The 18,304-nt window shown below is 61.1% G+C and overlaps 1 protein-coding gene across 2 annotated transcripts in view; it reads right to left on the bottom strand.

The window, feature by feature from the left end:
- The window catches only part of CTDSPL (CTD small phosphatase like), a 164,324-nt gene that overhangs the window by 37,634 nt on the left and 108,386 nt on the right, over nt 1-18,304 (bottom strand). For both annotated transcript variants that reach the window (XM_051829256.2, XM_051829257.2), the window contains exon 2: nt 9,249-9,403. In XM_051829256.2, coding sequence (XP_051685216.1) covers nt 9,249-9,403 — 155 coding nt within the window. The remainder of the gene's footprint in view (nt 1-9,248; nt 9,404-18,304) is intronic.

Below are 18,304 nucleotides of genomic sequence, written 5' to 3'. Positions count from 1 at the left end.
TAAGTGCCCCGTGGTCATGTGCTCCCCCGTGTATGACAGTGTGCTGGTCCCCCACAGTTAAGTGCCCCGTGGTCATGTGCTCCCCCTCATGTATGAAGTGTGCTGGCCCCCACAGGTAAGTGCCCCGTGGTCATGTGCTCCCCCTCATGTATGACAGTGTGCTGGTCCCCCACAGGTAAGTGCCCCGTGGTCATGTGCTCCCCCTCATGTTTGACAGTGTGCTGGCCCCCACAGGTAAGTGCCCCGTGGTCATGTGCTCCTCCCATGTATGACAGTGTGCTGGTCCCCCACAGGAAGTGCCCCGTGGTCATGTGCTCCCCCCCATGTATGACAGTGTGCTGGTCCCCCACAGGTAAGTGCCCCGTGGTCATGTGCTCCCCCTCATGTATGACAGTGTGCTGGTCCCTCACAGGTAAGTGCCCCGTGGTCATGTGCTCCCCCCCATGTATGACAGTGTGCTGGTCTCCCACAGGTAAGTGCCCCGTGGTCATGTGCTCCCCCTCATGTATGACAGTGTGCTGGTCCCCCACAGGTAAGTGCCCCGTGGTCATGTGCTCCCCCGTGTATGACAGTGTGCTGGTCCCCCCACAGGTAAGTGCCCCGTGGTCATGTGCTCCCCCTCATGTATGACAGTGTGCTGGTCCCTCACAGGTAAGTGCCCCGTGGTCATGTGCTCCCCCATGTATGACAGTGTGCTGGCCCCCACAGGTAAGTGCCCCGTGGTCATGTGCTCCCCCTCATGTATGACAGTGTGCTGGTCCCCCACAGGTAAGTGCCCCGTGGTCATGTGCTCCCCCGTGTATGACAGTGTGCTGGTCCCCCACAGGTAAGTGCCCCGTGGTCATGTGCTCCCCCTCATGTATGACAGTGTGCTGGTCCCTCACAGGTAAGTGCCCCGTGGTCATGTGCTCCCCCTCATGTATGACAGTGTGCTGGTCCCCCACAGGTAAGTGCCCCGTGGTCATGTGCTCCCCCTCATGTATGACAGTGTGCTGGCCCCCACAGGTAAGTGCCCCGTGGTCACGTGTCCCCTCATGTATGACAGTGTGCTGGCCCCCCACAGGTAAGTGCCCCGTGGTCATGTGCACCCCCGTGTATGACAGTGTGCTGGTCCCCCACAGGTTGTGCCCCGTGGTCATGTGCTCCCCCCTCATGTATGACAGTGTGCTGGTCCCCCACAGGTAAGTGCCCCGTGGTCATGTGCTCCCCTCATGTATGACAGTGTGCTGGTCCCCCACAGGTAAGTGCCCCGTGGTCATGTGCTCCCCCTCATGTATGACAGTGTGCTGGTCCCCCACAGGTGAGTGCCCCGTGGTCATGTGCTCCCCCTCATGTATGACAGTGTGCTGGTCCCCCACAGGTAAGTGCCCCGTGGTCATGTGTCCCCTCATGTATGACAGTGTGCTGGTCCCCCACAGGTGAGTGCCCCGTGGTCATGTGCTCCCCCTCATGTATGACAGTGTGCTGGCCCCCACAGGTAAGTGCCCCGTGGTCATGTGCTCCCCCTCATGTATGACAGTGTGCTGGCCCCCCACAGGTAAGTGCCCCGTGGTCATGTGCTCCCCCCCATGTATGACAGTGTGCTGTTCCCCCACAGGTACGTGCCCCGTGGTCATGTGCTCCCCCTCATGTATGACAGTGTGCTGGTCCCCCACAGGTAAGTGCCCCGTGGTCATGTGCTCCCCCTCATGTATGACAGTGTGCTGGTCCCCCACAGGTAAGTGCCCCGTGGTCATGTGCTCCCCCGTGTATGACAGTGTGCTGGTCCCCCCACAGGTAAGTGCCCCGTGGTCATGTGCTCCCCCTCATGTATGACAGTGTGCTGGTCCCCCACAGGTAAGTGCCCCGTGGTCATGTGCTCCCCCTCATGTATGAAGTGTGCTGGCCCCCACAGGTAAGTGCCCCGTGGTCATGTGCTCCCCCTCATGTATGACAGTGTGCTGGTCCCCCACAGGTAAGTGCCCCGTGGTCATGTGCTCCCCCTCATGTTTGACAGTGTGCTGGCCCCCACAGGTAAGTGCCCCGTGGTCATGTGCTCCTCCCATGTATGACAGTGTGCTGGTCCCCCACAGGAAGTGCCCCGTGGTCATGTGCTCCCCCCCATGTATGACAGTGTGCTGGTCCCCCACAGGTAAGTGCCCCGTGGTCATGTGCTCCCCCTCATGTATGACAGTGTGCTGGTCCCTCACAGGTAAGTGCCCCGTGGTCATGTGCTCCCCCCCATGTATGACAGTGTGCTGGTCTCCCACAGGTAAGTGCCCCGTGGTCATGTGCTCCCCCTCATGTATGACAGTGTGCTGGTCCCCCACAGGTAAGTGCCCCGTGGTCATGTGCTCCCCCGTGTATGACAGTGTGCTGGTCCCCCCACAGGTAAGTGCCCCGTGGTCATGTGCTCCCCCGTGTATGACAGTGTGCTGGTCCCCCACAGGTACGTGCCCCGTGGTCATGTGCTCCCCCATGTATGACAGTGTGCTGGCCCCCCACAGGTAAGTGCCCCGTGGTCATGTGCTCCCCCCCATGTATGACAGTGTGCTGGTCTCCCACAGGTCGTGCCCCGTGGTCATGTGCCCCCTCATGTATGACAGTGTGCTGGTCCCCCACAGGTTGTGCCCCGTGGTCATGTGCTCCCCTCATGTATGACAGTGTGCTGGTCCCCCACAGGTAAGTGCCCCGTGGTCACGTGTCCCCCTCATGTATGACAGTGTGCTGGTCCCCCACAGGTAAGTGCCCCGTGGTCATGTGCTCCCCCCATGTATGACAGTGTGCTGGCCCCCACAGGTAAGTGCCCCGTGGTCATGTGCTCCCCCTCATGTATGACAGTGTGCTGGTCCCCCACAGGTAGTGCCCCGTGGTCATGTGCCCCCTCATGTATGACAGTGTGCTGGCCCCCCACAGGTAAGTGCCCCGTGGTCATGTGCTCCCCCTCATGTATGACAGTGTGCTGGTCCCCCACAGGTAAGTGCCCCGTGGTCACGTGTCCCCTCATGTATGACAGTGTGCTGGTCCCCCACAGGTAAGTGCCCCGTGGTCATGTGCCCCCCTAATGTATGACAGTGTGCTGGTCCCCCACAGGTAAGTGCCCCGTGGTCATGTGCTCCCCCTCATGTATGACAGTGTGCTGGTCCCCCACAGGTAAGTGCCCCGTGGTCATGTGCTCCCCCTCATGTTTGACAGTGTGCTGGCCCCCACAGGTAAGTGCCCCGTGGTCATGTGCTCCTCCCATGTATGACAGTGTGCTGGTCCCCCACAGGAAGTGCCCCGTGGTCATGTGCTCCCCCCCATGTATGACAGTGTGCTGGTCCCCCACAGGTAAGTGCCCCGTGGTCATGTGCTCCCCCTCATGTATGACAGTGTGCTGGTCCCTCACAGGTAAGTGCCCCGTGGTCATGTGCTCCCCCCCATGTATGACAGTGTGCTGGTCTCCCACAGGTAAGTGCCCCGTGGTCATGTGCTCCCCCTCATGTATGACAGTGTGCTGGTCCCCCACAGGTAAGTGCCCCGTGGTCATGTGCTCCCCCGTGTATGACAGTGTGCTGGTCCCCCCACAGGTAAGTGCCCCGTGGTCATGTGCTCCCCCGTGTATGACAGTGTGCTGGTCCCCCACAGGTACGTGCCCCGTGGTCATGTGCTCCCCCATGTATGACAGTGTGCTGGCCCCCCACAGGTAAGTGCCCCGTGGTCATGTGCTCCCCCCCATGTATGACAGTGTGCTGGTCTCCCACAGGTCGTGCCCCGTGGTCATGTGCCCCCTCATGTATGACAGTGTGCTGGTCCCCCACAGGTTGTGCCCCGTGGTCATGTGCTCCCCTCATGTATGACAGTGTGCTGGTCCCCCACAGGTAAGTGCCCCGTGGTCACGTGTCCCCCTCATGTATGACAGTGTGCTGGTCCCCCACAGGTAAGTGCCCCGTGGTCATGTGCTCCCCCCATGTATGACAGTGTGCTGGCCCCCACAGGTAAGTGCCCCGTGGTCACGTGTCCCCTCATGTATGACAGTGTGCTGGTCCCCCACAGGTAGTGCCCCGTGGTCATGTGCCCCCTCATGTATGACAGTGTGCTGGCCCCCCACAGGTAAGTGCCCCGTGGTCATGTGCTCCCCCTCATGTATGACAGTGTGCTGGTCCCCCACAGGTAAGTGCCCCGTGGTCACGTGTCCCCTCATGTATGACAGTGTGCTGGTCCCCCACAGGTAAGTGCCCCGTGGTCATGTGCCCCCCTTATGTATGACAGTGTGCTGGTCCCCCACAGGTAAGTGCCCCGTGGTCATGTGCTCCCCCTCATGTATGACAGTGTGCTGGTCCCCCACAGGTAAGTGCCCCGTGGTCATGTGCTCCCCCGTGTATGACAGTGTGCTGGCCCCCACAGGTAAGTGCCCCGTGGTCATGTGCACCCCCGTGTATGACAGTGTGCTGGTCCCCCACAGGTAAGTGCCCCGTGGTCATGTGCTCCCCCTCATGTATGACAGTGTGCTGGTCCCCCACAGGTAAGTGCCCCGTGGTCATGTGTTCCCCCCCATGTATGACAGTGTGCTGGTCCCCCACAGGTAAGTGCCCCGTGGTCATGTGCTCCCCCTCATGTATGACAGTGTGCTGGTCCCCCACAGGTTGTGCCCCGTGGTCACTTGAAGAGCGCAGGGCTGAATACTTATCTCACAGCAGTTAACTTTTTTCTCTGTCTCTGGCTTTTAGTGTTGATGGTGAGAAGTCTGACACTGGTATGACCATTTTCTTTGACGGTCATTTCTTCTGGAAGCTTCTAGAACGTTCTCTCCAACAGCACACCCGGGCCTGTGCTGCCTGCGGGGCCGCGGGACCCCTCTCAGTCTGCACAGTCACACGTCTTCAGCTCAAGAGAAATTCCTTCCAGGGTCCTCTCCTCTGGAGCCCTCCACCGCGCGTGAGGTCTCCGGCGGCTCCCGCCCCCTCGTCTGGACTGTGGCTTCCGCTGAGCCTGGACCGTGCTCCCCAGAAGGGCCCGCCTTCTCCTGCACTTGGTTCGTCTGCTCCACGTTTATATCCAGGAGCCAGGCCTTCGGTTTCTCTCAGTTCCAGGAGTCGCCTTCCCCTTCCGCTCACTTCCCGGTGACCTGCTGAGCTCCGGCTCTTCCTACAGGGCTGCCCTCTCAGGGGTTTTCCCTGCTGAGCCTGCGCGTTCCGCTCGGGGTCTCCAGGGCGTGCAGCGTGCGTGGCCCAGCAGAGCCCCAGCTGACAAAGCAGACGAAGAAAGCCCTGTGCTGCCGGCCCTTCCAGGGCATGAGAACTGAAAGCCGGGCCACCCTCAGTGCCCGCGTCCCCTGCGAGTGCTGGTTCGCGTCCCGGCTGCTCCACTTCCCATCCAGCGCCCTGCTGATGCGCCTGGGAAGGCAGCAGCTGGCGGCTCAGTCCTTGGGCTCTTGCCACCTATCCGGAAGAAGCTCCTGGCTCCTGGCTTTGGCCTGGCCATTGTGGTCATCTGGGGAGTGAACCAGTGGATGGAAGCTCTCTAACGCTGCCTTTCAAATACACACATAAAAAAAGAAAGAAAGAAAAAGAAAGAACTGACAGCCACGCAGCCAGCACACACTCCACGGGGGCGGTACGGGCCCTTCCCAGGGGCCCACGGGCTCTCGCTGGCTGCCTGGCTTCCCAGGACGCACCTCAGGTCTCTGTCCCTGGACTTGCGGGAGGCAAGCGCTGGCCTCTCTCTGCTTCTGCAGAGCAGGCGGTGCCCCGAGCCTGGCCCGGCTCTGCAGCAGACCCACCTGGGTTTTCAAAAAGGAAGTTTCTGTTTTGCAAACTAAAAAATAATTTTTAGATGTTGAGGCAGTGTGGGAGAGTGAGCGCGCGCTCTAGTGAGACAGAGAGAGAAGGTGCCATCTGTGAGTTCACTCTCCAGATTCTTACGCCATCTGGCCGGGCACCACCGCACCTGCACCATCCTCACTGCCTTCCAGGGTCTGCGCTGACGGATGCCGGATTCAAGAGTCAGAGCTGGTGCCGGCGCCGCGGCTCACTAGGCTAATCCTCCGCTTTGCGGCGCCGGCACACCGGGTTCTAGTCCCGGTCAGGGTGCCAGATTCTGTCCCGGTTGCCCCTCTTCCAGGCCAGCTCTCTGCTGTGGCTCAGGAAGGCAGTGGATGATGGCCGAAGTGCTTGGGCCCTGCACACCATGGGAGACCAGGAGAAGCACCTGGCTCCTGGCTTCGGATCGGCGCAGCGCCAGCCGTAGCAGCCGTTTGGGGGGTGAACCAACGGAAGGAAGACCTTTCTCTCTGTCTGTCTCACTAACTCTGCCTGTCAAAATAAAAACAAAACAAAAAGAGTCAGAGCCAGGACTGACACCGAGCACTCTCGTGTCTCCCTGCTGGGCTCAGAGAGGACTTTCTGCTGTCACCCACGTGCCCAGGCCCCTCCCCCGAGTGCAGCTCCTTGCACCACACGGACGTCCACACGGACGTGAAGTGAGTGCACCCTTCATAAATGCAAACTGACTTATGAACACTGTGGAAGGGCACGGAGGAGAGAGGAAAATCCTGCACACAACTCCACCTCTTCACATTTCGCCACACATACAGCCTTCCAACTGTCTGTGTCTATGTGACTCTATAAATACTTTGAATATACCAACCTTATCGTATTACTTTTCACTAAATGGTGCACTCTGAACGTCTCTCCCTCTCCGTGTTAGTTGTGACCTGACTCTAAACATGTCACTTTAATGGCCACTTGACGGTATGGTGATTCTGCAATCCTTTTATTTCATCTTCTTTATTAAAGATTTATTTATTTGAGAGGCACAGTTACCGAGAGTGAGAGGGCGAGAGAGAGAGAGTTTTCCACCTGCTGGTTCACTCCCCAAATGGCCGCAGCAGCTGGAGCTGCGCCGATCCAAAGCCAGGAGCCAGGAGCTTCTTCCAGGTCTCCCACAAGGAGACAAGGACCTCAGGTACAAGGACCTGAGCCATCCTCCACTGCCATCCCAGGCCACGGCAGAGAGCTGGATTGGAAGAGGAGCAGCCTGGACTTGAACCAGCGCCCCTATGGGATGCCGGCGCTTCAGGTGGAGGATTAACCCGCTGTGCCACAGCGCTGGCAGCTCTGCAGACCTTTTAATAAACCACCTGCTGTTGTACGCCAGGTTACTTACAGGTTTGTAACATCTTACAGCTAAGTCTTTGCACTTCATAATTAAAAAAAGGATTTGTCGATTTGTTTATTTCAAAGGCAGAGAGCCAGAGGTCTTCCATCTGCTGCTTCACTCTCCAAATGGCCGCCCCAGCCAGGCTGGCACCATCCTGGAGCTCTCTGGTCCCCCAGCGGGGTGGCAGAGGCCAGGCACTGGGCCGTCTTCCGCTGCCTCCCCAGGAGTGGGTGGGAAGCAGTGCGGCCAGGACCCAGCCAGCTCTCCAGGGTCGGATGCTGTCGTCTCGAGCAGCAGTCCACCCCCTGTGCCACAACGCCAGGCCCGGTGCTGCCCAGTTTCGTCCATAAAGTGGACCGGCCTGACTGACAGCCAGAGACAGGTTTAAGGTGTAAGGAATTATTGCTGGGTCAGCTTATGCTGGGTACACTTGTTGAAAACTGATGTGCCCCGTAACAGTGTACAAGTATGGCACTGAATAACCAAAACAAAACAGCAGTGGAGGTCAGGTGGCCAAACGGTCACCAGCGGAGCTGTACCCAAGCCGCACTCTTACCCACGACCACCCGGCACCCTCACCTGCCCCTGCCACCCCGAGCTAAATCCAAACATCGCCTGCAGGAGGGTTTGGTGATGTGACTGGCGGCCAAGGTGCCGTGGTCTTGGCCTGCACTTCTTTGCTAACCACGTGCAGCACTCCCCGCTTCTCCCGTACCTGACCAGCTGTCTTCCCGCCCTGCTCCTGGCGTTCGGGACATGAAGTGTTCTAACCTTTCTGTCCTCTACCTTCAGCCTAAAGCAAACAATCCCCTTTGCCTCTTCCAGCGGATTTTACCCAGAATTCTCTTTTGACAGGTTTGTGCTGCCACCATTTGCACTGGGTTCGTCGTCATAAATCTCATTGCTCACTGTGCACCTTTGTCTGGGGTGTGTCTATCAGCACCTGGAGAGATTTTGGTTCTTGACCTGTGGTGACGATCTGACTTCTATTTATTTATTTATTTATTTATTTATTTATTTTTGACAGGCAAAGTGGACAGTGAGAAAGAGAGACAGAAAGGTCTTCCTTTGCCGTTGGTTCACCCTCCAATGGCCACCACGGCTGGCGCATCGCGCTGATCCAAAGGCAGGAGCCAGGTGCTTCTCCTGGTCTCCCATGGGGTGCAGGGCCCAAGCACTTGGGCCATCCTCCACTGCACTCCCTGGCCACAGCAGAGAGCTGGCCTGGAAGAGGGGCAACCGGGACAGAATCTGGCACCCCGACCGGGACTAGAACCCGGGGTGCCGGCGCCGCAAGGTGGAGGATTAGCCTAGTGAGCCGCGGCGCCGGCCACTGACTTCTATTTTTAAATCTGATACATACAAGGGACTATTAACACATGACTGCTATTCCACGAGGAAGCTACACTGCATTACAGATCTATTGATGGTCAGCTCTTCCCTGTGCCTTGCTCCCTGGTTTCCATTTGTGTGTCTGCTACTGGCTCCTTATTTTGAACGTCAGAGTTACAGAGAGTAGAGATGGAGACAGATCTTCCATCCAGCGGTTCACTCACCAGATGGCCGCCACGGCCAGGGCTGGGCCAGGCCGAAGCCAGGAGCCTGGCGCTTCATCTGAGTCTCCCAGGCACAAAGTCTCCCATCGGAGGGCACGAAGACTTGGCCCTCCTCCACTGCTCTTCCCAGGCGCGTTAGCAGGGAGCTGGTTGGGAAGTGGAGCAGCCAGGACTCGAACTGGCGTCCGTAGAGAATGCCAGCGTCTCGGGAGGTGGCCTTACCTGCTACGCCACAAAGGCCAGTGCCAGCCCCAATGGGTCTATAACTCTACTTCACGCATCAACTTCTTGAAAGAGGATGTGATACAAATGTGAAGTGACTCTGATAACTCCCACTAAGTGTGCTCTCCAGTTACGTGTGTGTGTGCGTGTGCACGAGGACACCTGTCAGGGACGGGCAGGGATGCGGCCGCCAGCGGGGCTGGGCGCAGCCCCCCGTCAGCACTGTGCGTGTGAGCATGTGTGCGTGTGTGTGTGCATGCCTGTATGTGCGCGTGTGTGCGAGGACACCTTCCGGGGACGGGCAGGGATGCAGCCAGCAGCGGGGCCGGGTGCAGCCCCCGCGGCACTGACCTTCTGGAGCCCGCCGTTCTCCTCCACCAGGGGCGGCAGCGCGCTGGGGCCGCTGGCCGGAGGGGCCTCCGCACTGTGGTCCCGGAAGCAGCAGAAGAAGGAGCTGAGCAGGCTGCGGTTCCTGTGCTTCTTCAGGCTGACGTTGCACTGCGAAGCTGGAAAGAGACACAGAGCACGCTGGGGCTGCGCACAGCCGCACAGCCACCCGGCCGCCCGGCCGCCCAGCTACACAGCCGCGGAGCCACACAGCCGCCCAGCCACACAGCTGCACAGCTACACAGCCACACAGCCGCCCAGCCACACAGCCATGGAGCCACCCAGCCGCACAGCCACCCAGCCGCACAGCCACACGGCCGTACAGCCGCCCAACCACACAGCCACCCAGCCGCACAGCTGCGGAGCTGCACAGCCGCCCAGCCGCACAGCCACACGGCCGTGGAGCCGCACAGCTGCACAGCCACCCAGCCACACAGCCGCCCAGCCACACAGCCACCCAGCCACACAGCCGCACGGCCGCGGAGCCGCACAGCCACACAGCCGCCCAGCCGCCCAGCCACACGGCCACACAGCCACACGGCCACACGGCCGCCCAGCCACACAGCCGCCCAGCCGCCCAGCCACACAGCCGCCCAGCCACACGGCCACACGGCCACACAGCCGCCCAGCCACACGGCCACACGGCCGCCCAGCCGCACAGCCACACAGCCACACAGCCGCACAGCCGCACAGCCACCCAGCCACCCAGCCACACAGCCACACAGCCGCCCAGCCGCCCAGCCGCCCAGCCACACAGCCACCCAGCCGCGGAGCCGCACAGCCGCCCAGCCGCCCAGCTGCCCAGCCGCGGAGCGCTCTGCCGCGCTGCCCGCCCGCCCATCTGCTCAGGATGAGAGGAGGAGCCCACGGCGTCCAACCACACCGGCTGGACAGAGCCCCCTGCTCTGCTTAGTAACTGACCGCCCTCGGGGGCAGGCACCGCGGGCTCCCGAGGCCGGCAAGGAGGTCTTCCACCCTGCGCTAGGCCATCCTTCAACACGCAGGGCTGCGAGCACAGAGCAGACTCCCCGCCCACTGCACTGACCCTCCACCACGCGTCTCTCCACCACGCGTCTCTAACCACGCGTCTCTAACCACGCGTCTCTCCACCACGTGTCTCTAACCACGTGTCTCTCCCACATGTCTCCACCACGTGTCTCTCCACGACACGACCCTCCACCACGCGTCTCTCCACACGCGTCTCTAACCACGCGTCTCTCCACAACACGACCCTCCACCACGCGTCTCTAACCACGCGACTCTCCCACACGTCTCCATCACGCGTCTCTAACCACGCGTCTCTCCACGACGGGTACTGAGAATCACTGGCATCTAGCTTACTGGATGCTCCCCGCTCACCACGGCCCTGACTGGCTTCCGGGGTTAACAAACAGGACACGGACAGGCAGAAGGAGCCCTCTTCTCAAACCTGCTTGCTTGTCATGACACGGGCTGATGGGGCTGCACCCGCTGAGCTCGCGGCTGAGGCCCCCGTGACACACACGCGCAGATGTGAAGGTTGCGACCTTGGGCACTGGCCAGGGCCAAGCCCATCTTCATGAGACTCAGGGCATCGCTGTGCCCCGGCCTGCCCGGGACTGCACCGCAGGGAGCGACGGGTCCTTTCTGTCTATCCGGGCACGAGGCAAGCCGCCACAAGTCAGAGAGGAGGCAGACTTCAGCACGGGTGGAAAACACACCTCGGGGGAAGAGGCTGGCAACTTGGAGGGGCAGGAGTGTTCGCCCGGGAATGCAGCTGGGGCTGTCCCACCGCATACCACGTCTGGGCGGCTCAGCCCCGCTCTGAGCAGAAGCCACAGGCAAGGGACCAAGCCAAGGGCTAATGGAGCAACTGCCAGAGGGAGGATTTAAGTCCACATGATAACTGTTGAGTTTATCTCTCCCCAAAAGCCGTTCTGGCACGGTTCCTCTTTCTGTGCACTTACCAGTGACCTGTGTAGCACCTTTGCTCCCGGGAGATCGCGAGGCCTTTGCCAAGGGTTTTAGGGCACGCTTCCGCCAGCTGCAAAACCCCAGACGCATTCGGGATGGAAATTGTGCAGGGGACGGGACAGCTGTTTTTCCAGCCACTCCAGGGACAAGGGCGGTCTCTAGCCTGGGACTGGGCAAATGGCCCGGTCAGCAGCTACTGAAGCCCCTCACTCACTGCAGAGGGGCCGAGGAGGCTGGCTGCTCTTGTCTTCCCTGGGACTCTGTGGGGCCATGTCACAAAGCACGGCCGGTCGTCTCATCTCAAGTCCCAGGCCAGGCCAGGCCCCGGGGCCCAGGCACGAGGGCCTTCCACGAGGGGCATGGACCCCCAGCCTGTTTACCGAGGGTCCTCACCGCTACCCACCGAAGGAGCCAGGCATTACTGCTTCCATCGTTCAGCTGAGAAAAAGCCAACTGGTCCTTCATTGCTTGTGCCGGCACTCGAGCACAGGCAGGCCTGTCCCCACCGTGTGTAACTTCCCCGTGGGCCTCGCCAAAGGCAACCTTGGAACAGCTCGGGCTGGGTTAGGGAGGCAGCGAGCCGCACGGCGCAGACGGCTCCTGAGTAGAGACGCTGGTTAAACTGCCTCGCGGCTACCTAGGGGGTTCTGGCTTTTACGCCACTCAGCTAGCGTCAGCCAGGGGAAGGAAAACATTAACTTCTCCCCGGCTAATCACACGTTTCTCTGGAAGTAACAAGCGGCTTGTTCCTGCCCCACGCACGCTGTGCCGTCGCAGAGAGACTGTCTGAGGTGCTCAGGTCACGCAGACCTTCCTCACGACAGCCTAGTGAACAATGTATATTCCAAACCTGGAGCCAGTCAACTACCTGCAGCCTTGTTTTTAATTTATTTGTTTGAAAGCTAGAGTTATAGAGAGAGGGCGAGAGAGATGTTCCACCCGCCGCTTCACTCTCCAAGTGACAGCAACAGCCAGGGCTGAGCCAGGCCAAAGTTGGAGCTTCACCGGGGTCTCCCAGGTGGGTGCAGGGGCCGTCCTCCGCTGCTGTCCCAGGTGGGTGCAGGGGCCGTCCTCCGCTGCTCTCCCAGGCCATTAGCAGGGAACCGGATCAGAGGTGGAGGAGCCAGGACGCAACCCTGCGCCATGAGGGATGCCGGTGTCGCAGGTGGGTGGGTGGCGGCTGTACCGGCCCCTCTGTCTGCAGTATCTGCCCTCCGACTGCCTACTCTACAGAAGTAAGCAGTGGCAGCGTAGCCGCTTCTCCCTTTGCATGGACGGGAGGAAGTGGACGCATCCCACTTCCTGTTAGATCAGGTGAGGGCGTGGCAGGCACCTCTGGGACGCGGGGGGGGCTTCCTGACTTTCTCAGCGCTCTTGGATAGGCCCAGCACCCTCCCAACCAGGACTGGGGGAGCCGGAAGGACTTCCTGGGTCTCGGCGAGCCCCGCCCTCAGCGTTCACTTGCTCCTGAACAGGCTCCAGGTGGGGCCTCTCTGCGTCCCGGGAGGCCACTGCCTTCATCCCCAGCTGCTGCCTCTTCCAGAGACAGAGAGGCCTCCTGTCCACTGGTCCACTCCCCAAATGCCTGCACTGTCAGTGCCGGGCCAGGCTGACCCCAGGGGCTGGGAACTCGATCCTGGTCTCCCGCCGGGGTAGCAGGGACCCAAGTGCTTGAGCCATCACCAGCTGCCTCCCAGGGTGCACGACGTCAGGACACTGGCACTGGGAGTGCAGCCAGTAATGGACCGGGACGCTGCAGTGCAGGGCGGGAGCTTAACCGCTGTGCCAACGCCTGTCCCGCACGCTGAACACGCCCCTAAGCACTTTTGAGCAACTTCATGACGCTCAGCGGACATCAGGTCCTACTCCTCCAACAGCCTTCTGGAGTGAGCCCCGTGCTTCTGCACCCGGCTCGATGCAGCCACGTGGGCAGTGTGTGACGCCAGAGCCCACGCCTGCTCCCGGCCGCCAGCGTCCCCGAGACAACACGCACACCGACGGCGACAGCACAGGTGTCCAGGTATCCCAGGTGTCCAGGAACACGGTCTTTGGGACCCTGCCGTGAGTCGGAGGCACGCATCGCCTCGTGACACCGGCTTTTCTGAACTGACTTTGCAGGAGCAATGGGGAAGCAGCAGCTTTGGCCATCGGTCTACGACACCGTGTAAAGATTTTCATTCCGACCAGGCTCAGGAGGGCGGAGTCATCCAAGTGGTGTCGCTCTGCCCCATCACCTCCCTGCTCTGTCCACAGCCGGCCCCTGCCCGGTTCCCCCAGGGCGGACACGTCATCACACCGGCATCCCGCCTCCCACAGCCCACGTCTGAGAGCAGGCCGCCCTGCAGGCTGTGGCTCAGGGCCAGCCTCTCCCAGGAAGCAGGCACCAGGCGGTGACTTATCCCCTGGCCGCTGCACTGCCTCACGGAGCTGCACTCAGCCCCCGCCGCCGACCCACCAGCGTGTCTGCGCCGGCGCCTCGCGCCCCCTCTTCACCCAGCCTCCCCTCTCCCTCGTGGTTGGTCCCGACGTCCCCAACAGCTCTTAAATCTGTCCTCGGCGACTCCCTGTCCCTGCTGCGGCCCTCGTGGTTTCGTGCCTGGGCCACCCTCCCAGGTTCCTGACATCTCCCTGACGCCAGTTTCGAGTCTCACAACTAATTCCCGACATGACCGACGGAGGCGTGGCTTGGCAGCCAGCCTACCCGGGAATGAACGCTGGCAGGACTGGCAGTGGTAGAGACCTGGGTAAACCCTGTGACTGCCCTGCGGCCTCTTTCTGCAAAATGGGGGTCAACAGATGCCCACCTGGGTCTCGGCGCTGTGGCTCAGTGGGTAAAGTCGCCGCCTCCAGAGCCGGCATCCCGTATGGGCCCAGCTCCAGTCCCAGCCTCTCCACTTCTGATCCGGCTCCCTGCTAGTGCATCTGGGAAAGCAGTAGAAGACGGTCCAAATCCTTGGGCCCTGCCCCATGTGGGAGACCCAGAAGAAGCTCCTGGCTCCTGGCTCCTGGCTTTGGCCTGGCCCAGCCCTGGTTGTGGCCATTTGGGGAGTGACCAGAGGATAGAAGATTCTCTCTCTCTCTGTAACTCTGCCTTTCAAATAAGTAAACAAACAAACAAACAAACAAATGTACCCATCTTACGGGTTTGCTGGGAACATTAAAAGAGCCGCTATGAATGCTCAGAACAGTGCCTAGCGCAGGGCTGCCACGCCGTAACTGCGGGCTTTGATAGTGTCCGAGCCCCTTGACCGTTCTGCTTGGGAAGGGAGCAGGGCCTCTGCAGGCACATTTGGGATCGAAGGCTGGAGTTGCATCTAGCACCTGGGAGACTGTGACAGATCCTGGTTACGTAAACTATCATTTAGAAGGAAAAGCCTCAGGAGACAGTTCCACTGCACTGCTGTGAGAGCTGAACAGGGAAGGGGCGGGTCGAGCGCGCAGAGGTCCGCTGGGGGCCGTGTCCATTAGAGAAGCAACAGTGCCGGCAGGTGGAGGGGTGGGAAGCCCCCCCCCCCCCAGCTGAGTGCTGCGCTGGGCCAGTGTGCAGCCTGTGCCCTACGCTGTGCGACCAGAGGGAGCTGTCCACCCACCCCTGCTGTCCACCTGCCGCCCCTGCTGTCTACCCCCACCCCTGCTGAGCCACCAAGAGCCGCCATTTCCTCAAGGCTCGGCCCGGCACAGCCTGTCGGCAGAACCAGCCTGGGTCCTCCTCAGTCCTGCTCGGGCAGACAGGCCCAGGGTGGGCCCAGCGGCTGCCCTTCCCACTGCCTGGGTGGTGGGGCCACAGGCATAGACACCCAAGGGCGAGCAGGTGGGGTCCTCCTGAGACTTGGCCCTCCCCATCTGCCTGGGCAGGCCTGTGCGGAGCAGGAACCTGGGGAGCTGTGAGGAGCGGGCACTGTCAGGCACGGGCCTTGTGTGTCCCCCGGAGGGACAGTGACCCTGGGGTGAAGACAGGCCCACGGCTCCGTGTTCCTGGACTGCTGTCACGGCAGCCTGGCGAAGACCCTGCTCCCCTCTGCCAGTGCCAGGCACACAGAGGGCTGATGAGCGGGTGGCTGACGGCGCACACACAGCGGCCGCTCTCCTCCCAGCAACTGAGTCCCAGTCTGAGACGAGGTGGGCAGTCTAGCGGGCACCTGCAGCCCTGCCGCAGGGCGCCGTGTCTTCAGTGGCCAGCTGCAGCCGGGGAAGCCGACACACTGGTATTTTGGGGAGTCCTCACCCCACAAATGTTCAGTGCACCACCAAGACCTGGCCAATCCGCAGCCCACGACTGACCAGAGCGGCTGGAGGGAGGTTCTCTTTCTGCAGGGGTCTCTAAGGTGGCAGGGGGTGAGCCGCGCCTACCCGAGCAGGAAGCCCAGGCCCTTTCGGAATGTTCATTCCTGTAAGAACAAATTCCCTTTTCACCCCTGAGCTGGTGTGAGCGGGTTTGTGTTATTTGCAAAAGAAAGGGCTGTCTCTGAAAACCTCGGGGGCTATGCCAGGCAGTGTGGAAACAGGTTTGGTCCCGGCCTCGTGGGAGTCTACCGGGAGAGATCGGATCATTGGCTCTGACACAGGGCACAGGCCTGCTGGGGCCCCAGGCTGGGGGCTGGGCGGGTGAGGGACCGACTCTTCTAAGGCGGGCTGAGGAGGCCAGGTGGGTGTGCACCATCCAGAAACTGTGGTGTGAGTTTGGACTGGAGCCTAAGGAAGTGTGTGTGTGTGTGTGTGTGTGTGATGTGACCACATCTGCACAGCGATGCCTCTGTCACTTATGACGTGATTGGGAACGACTGAGATTAGATTTCATTTTATTTAGTGGAAAGGTAGAGGGATAACAGACAGAAAGAGACAGGTGGGGGAAGGAGGGATGGAGGAAGGTGGGGGAGAGGGAGGGGAGAGAGGGAGAGAAGGAGAGATGGTGGGGGAGAGAGACAGAGAGGGAGATCTTTCATCCGCTGGTTCACTCCCCAAATGCCCACAACAACTAGGGCTGGGCCAGGCCAAAGGCAGGAGCCGGGGACTCCCTCTGGTCGCCCATGGGGGCAGCAGGAACCCAAGTACTAGAGCCGCCACTGCTGCCCCCCACGGTGGGTGCGCTAGTGGGGAGCTGGAGTTGGAAGTGGAGCGGGGCGAGAACCGGCTCTCCAGCAGTGTGCTAACCACCGCGCCAAACGCTGCCCAGGTTCAGTTTTAAGGCAGAGGCCCTGGACAGCTGCAGATCAGGTGCGTGGGCCATTTAAGCCACATCTGATCGCCAGCATTGTGGCACAGGGGGTGAAATCACAGCCTGTGATGTTGGCATCCCATACGGATGCCAGTTCGAGTCCTGGCTGCTCCACTTCCCATCCAGCTCTCTGCTGTGGTCTGAGAAAGCAGTAGAAGATGGCCCAAGTCCTTGGGCCCCTGCACTCACGTGGGAGACCTGGAGGAAGCTCCTGGCTCCTGGCTTCAGCCTGGCCCAGTGTGGGCCATTGCGGCTATCTGGGGAGTGAATCAGTGGATGGAAGATCTCTGTCTCTCTCTCTCCTTGTCAGCTGGTGTGCCCAGCCCTACCCCAGGACTGCCATACAGGGGTTTGTGTCTGGGGAAGCACTACGGTGGGTGCAGGTGCAGCCCAGTGTCCCACCGCGGACGCCGGCGCTTAGCCTGCATCCAGACGTCAGCCCTCTCAGCAGCACCTGGGCCGCGTGGGGGACGCACTGAGGACGGAACAGCGCGGCGCTCTCGCAGGCGCCTCCTCTCCAGCGAGCGTCTGTGCGACCGTGTGCTTACATGATTCACAAAACAACAGGAACGGCGCCACGCGTGAGGTTCACGATCAACCCTGAGACTCGGGGTCCTATTAAAGACCGTTCGAAAGACAAGTGTTGCCAAGGGCACCGTGGCAGCAGGCGGGGCCTGGCCGTCCGTGGGCACCGTGGCTGCAGGCGGGGCCTGGCCGTCCGTGGGCACCATGGCTGCAGGCGGGGCCTGGCCGTCCGTGGGCACCGTGGCTGCAGGAGGGGCCTGGCCATCCACGGGCACCGTGGCTGCAGGCGGGGCCTGGCCGCCGTGGGCACCATGGCTGCAGGCGGGGCCTGGCTGCCGTGGGCACCGTGGCAGCAGGCGGGGCCTGGCCGTCCGTGGGCACCGTGGCTGAAGGCGGGGCCTGGCCGTCCGTGGCCCGAGAGGACTGGGCTGCGATCATGCGCACAGGGCTGTGGGGAGCACCCCGTACCCTGAGTCCACACGCGGCTCCGTGCGCAGGCCGAGGCGGGGTTCTGGGCGCCCTCCCGTGCTTCCCGACCCCGCCACTCTCCAGGAGGACCCGGAACTCTGGACAGCCGGCGCTCGCATGAATTCTTTGCTTTGCCTGGTTTCGCATGAAGAAGTGGGGAGGCTATGGAAGCCCCTGCCTGGAGGCCAAGTCTGCACGGCCTCAGCTTCCTGTGCTCGCCCGGTCGCCCATGTCCTGAATCCCCCGTCTCCGCTGACCTCACACCAGGCCGGTCAGGAGGAAGGCAGGGCAGCCGCAGGCTGCGGCCCCGACTCTAACCATTCCCCTTCCTCCCCTGGCGAAGACACTGCATCGTGGCAGTCACAGAACACAGATGTTGCCTTGTTTCCACGGTGCCAAGCCAGCATCTTGCCATGTATCTGTGCCAGCACTGGGGCTGGATGGGCAAACACCCCGCACAATGCAACTCTCACAGAAAACCGGCTTGGGGCCGGCGCCGTGGCCCAGTGAGCAAAGCTGCCACCTGTGCTGCTGGCATCCCACACAGGCGTTGGTTCGAATCCCGGCTGCTCCACTTCCTACTCAGCTCCCTGCTCGTGAGCCTGGGAAAAGCAGTGGAAAATGGTCTGGGTGCCCGGCCGCTGTACCTATGAGGGAGACCTGGACGAGGTTCCTGGCTCCTGGCAGTGGCCTAGCCCAATGCTGGCCATTCGGACAGTCAACCAGCAGACAGAAGATCAATCTGCCTCTCCCTCTCCCTCTGTAACTCTGCCTTTCAAAGCAATCAATCAATCAATCAGTCTTCGAAAAGGAAAATGGTGGCCGGCGCCATGGCTCGATAGGCTAATCCTCTGCCTGT

This window comes from Oryctolagus cuniculus, chromosome 4 (genome assembly GCF_964237555.1).
Source record: "Oryctolagus cuniculus chromosome 4, mOryCun1.1, whole genome shotgun sequence".
NCBI classification, from domain to species: domain Eukaryota; kingdom Metazoa; phylum Chordata; class Mammalia; order Lagomorpha; family Leporidae; genus Oryctolagus; species Oryctolagus cuniculus.
This window is presented reverse-complemented; position numbering and strand designations above follow the sequence as displayed.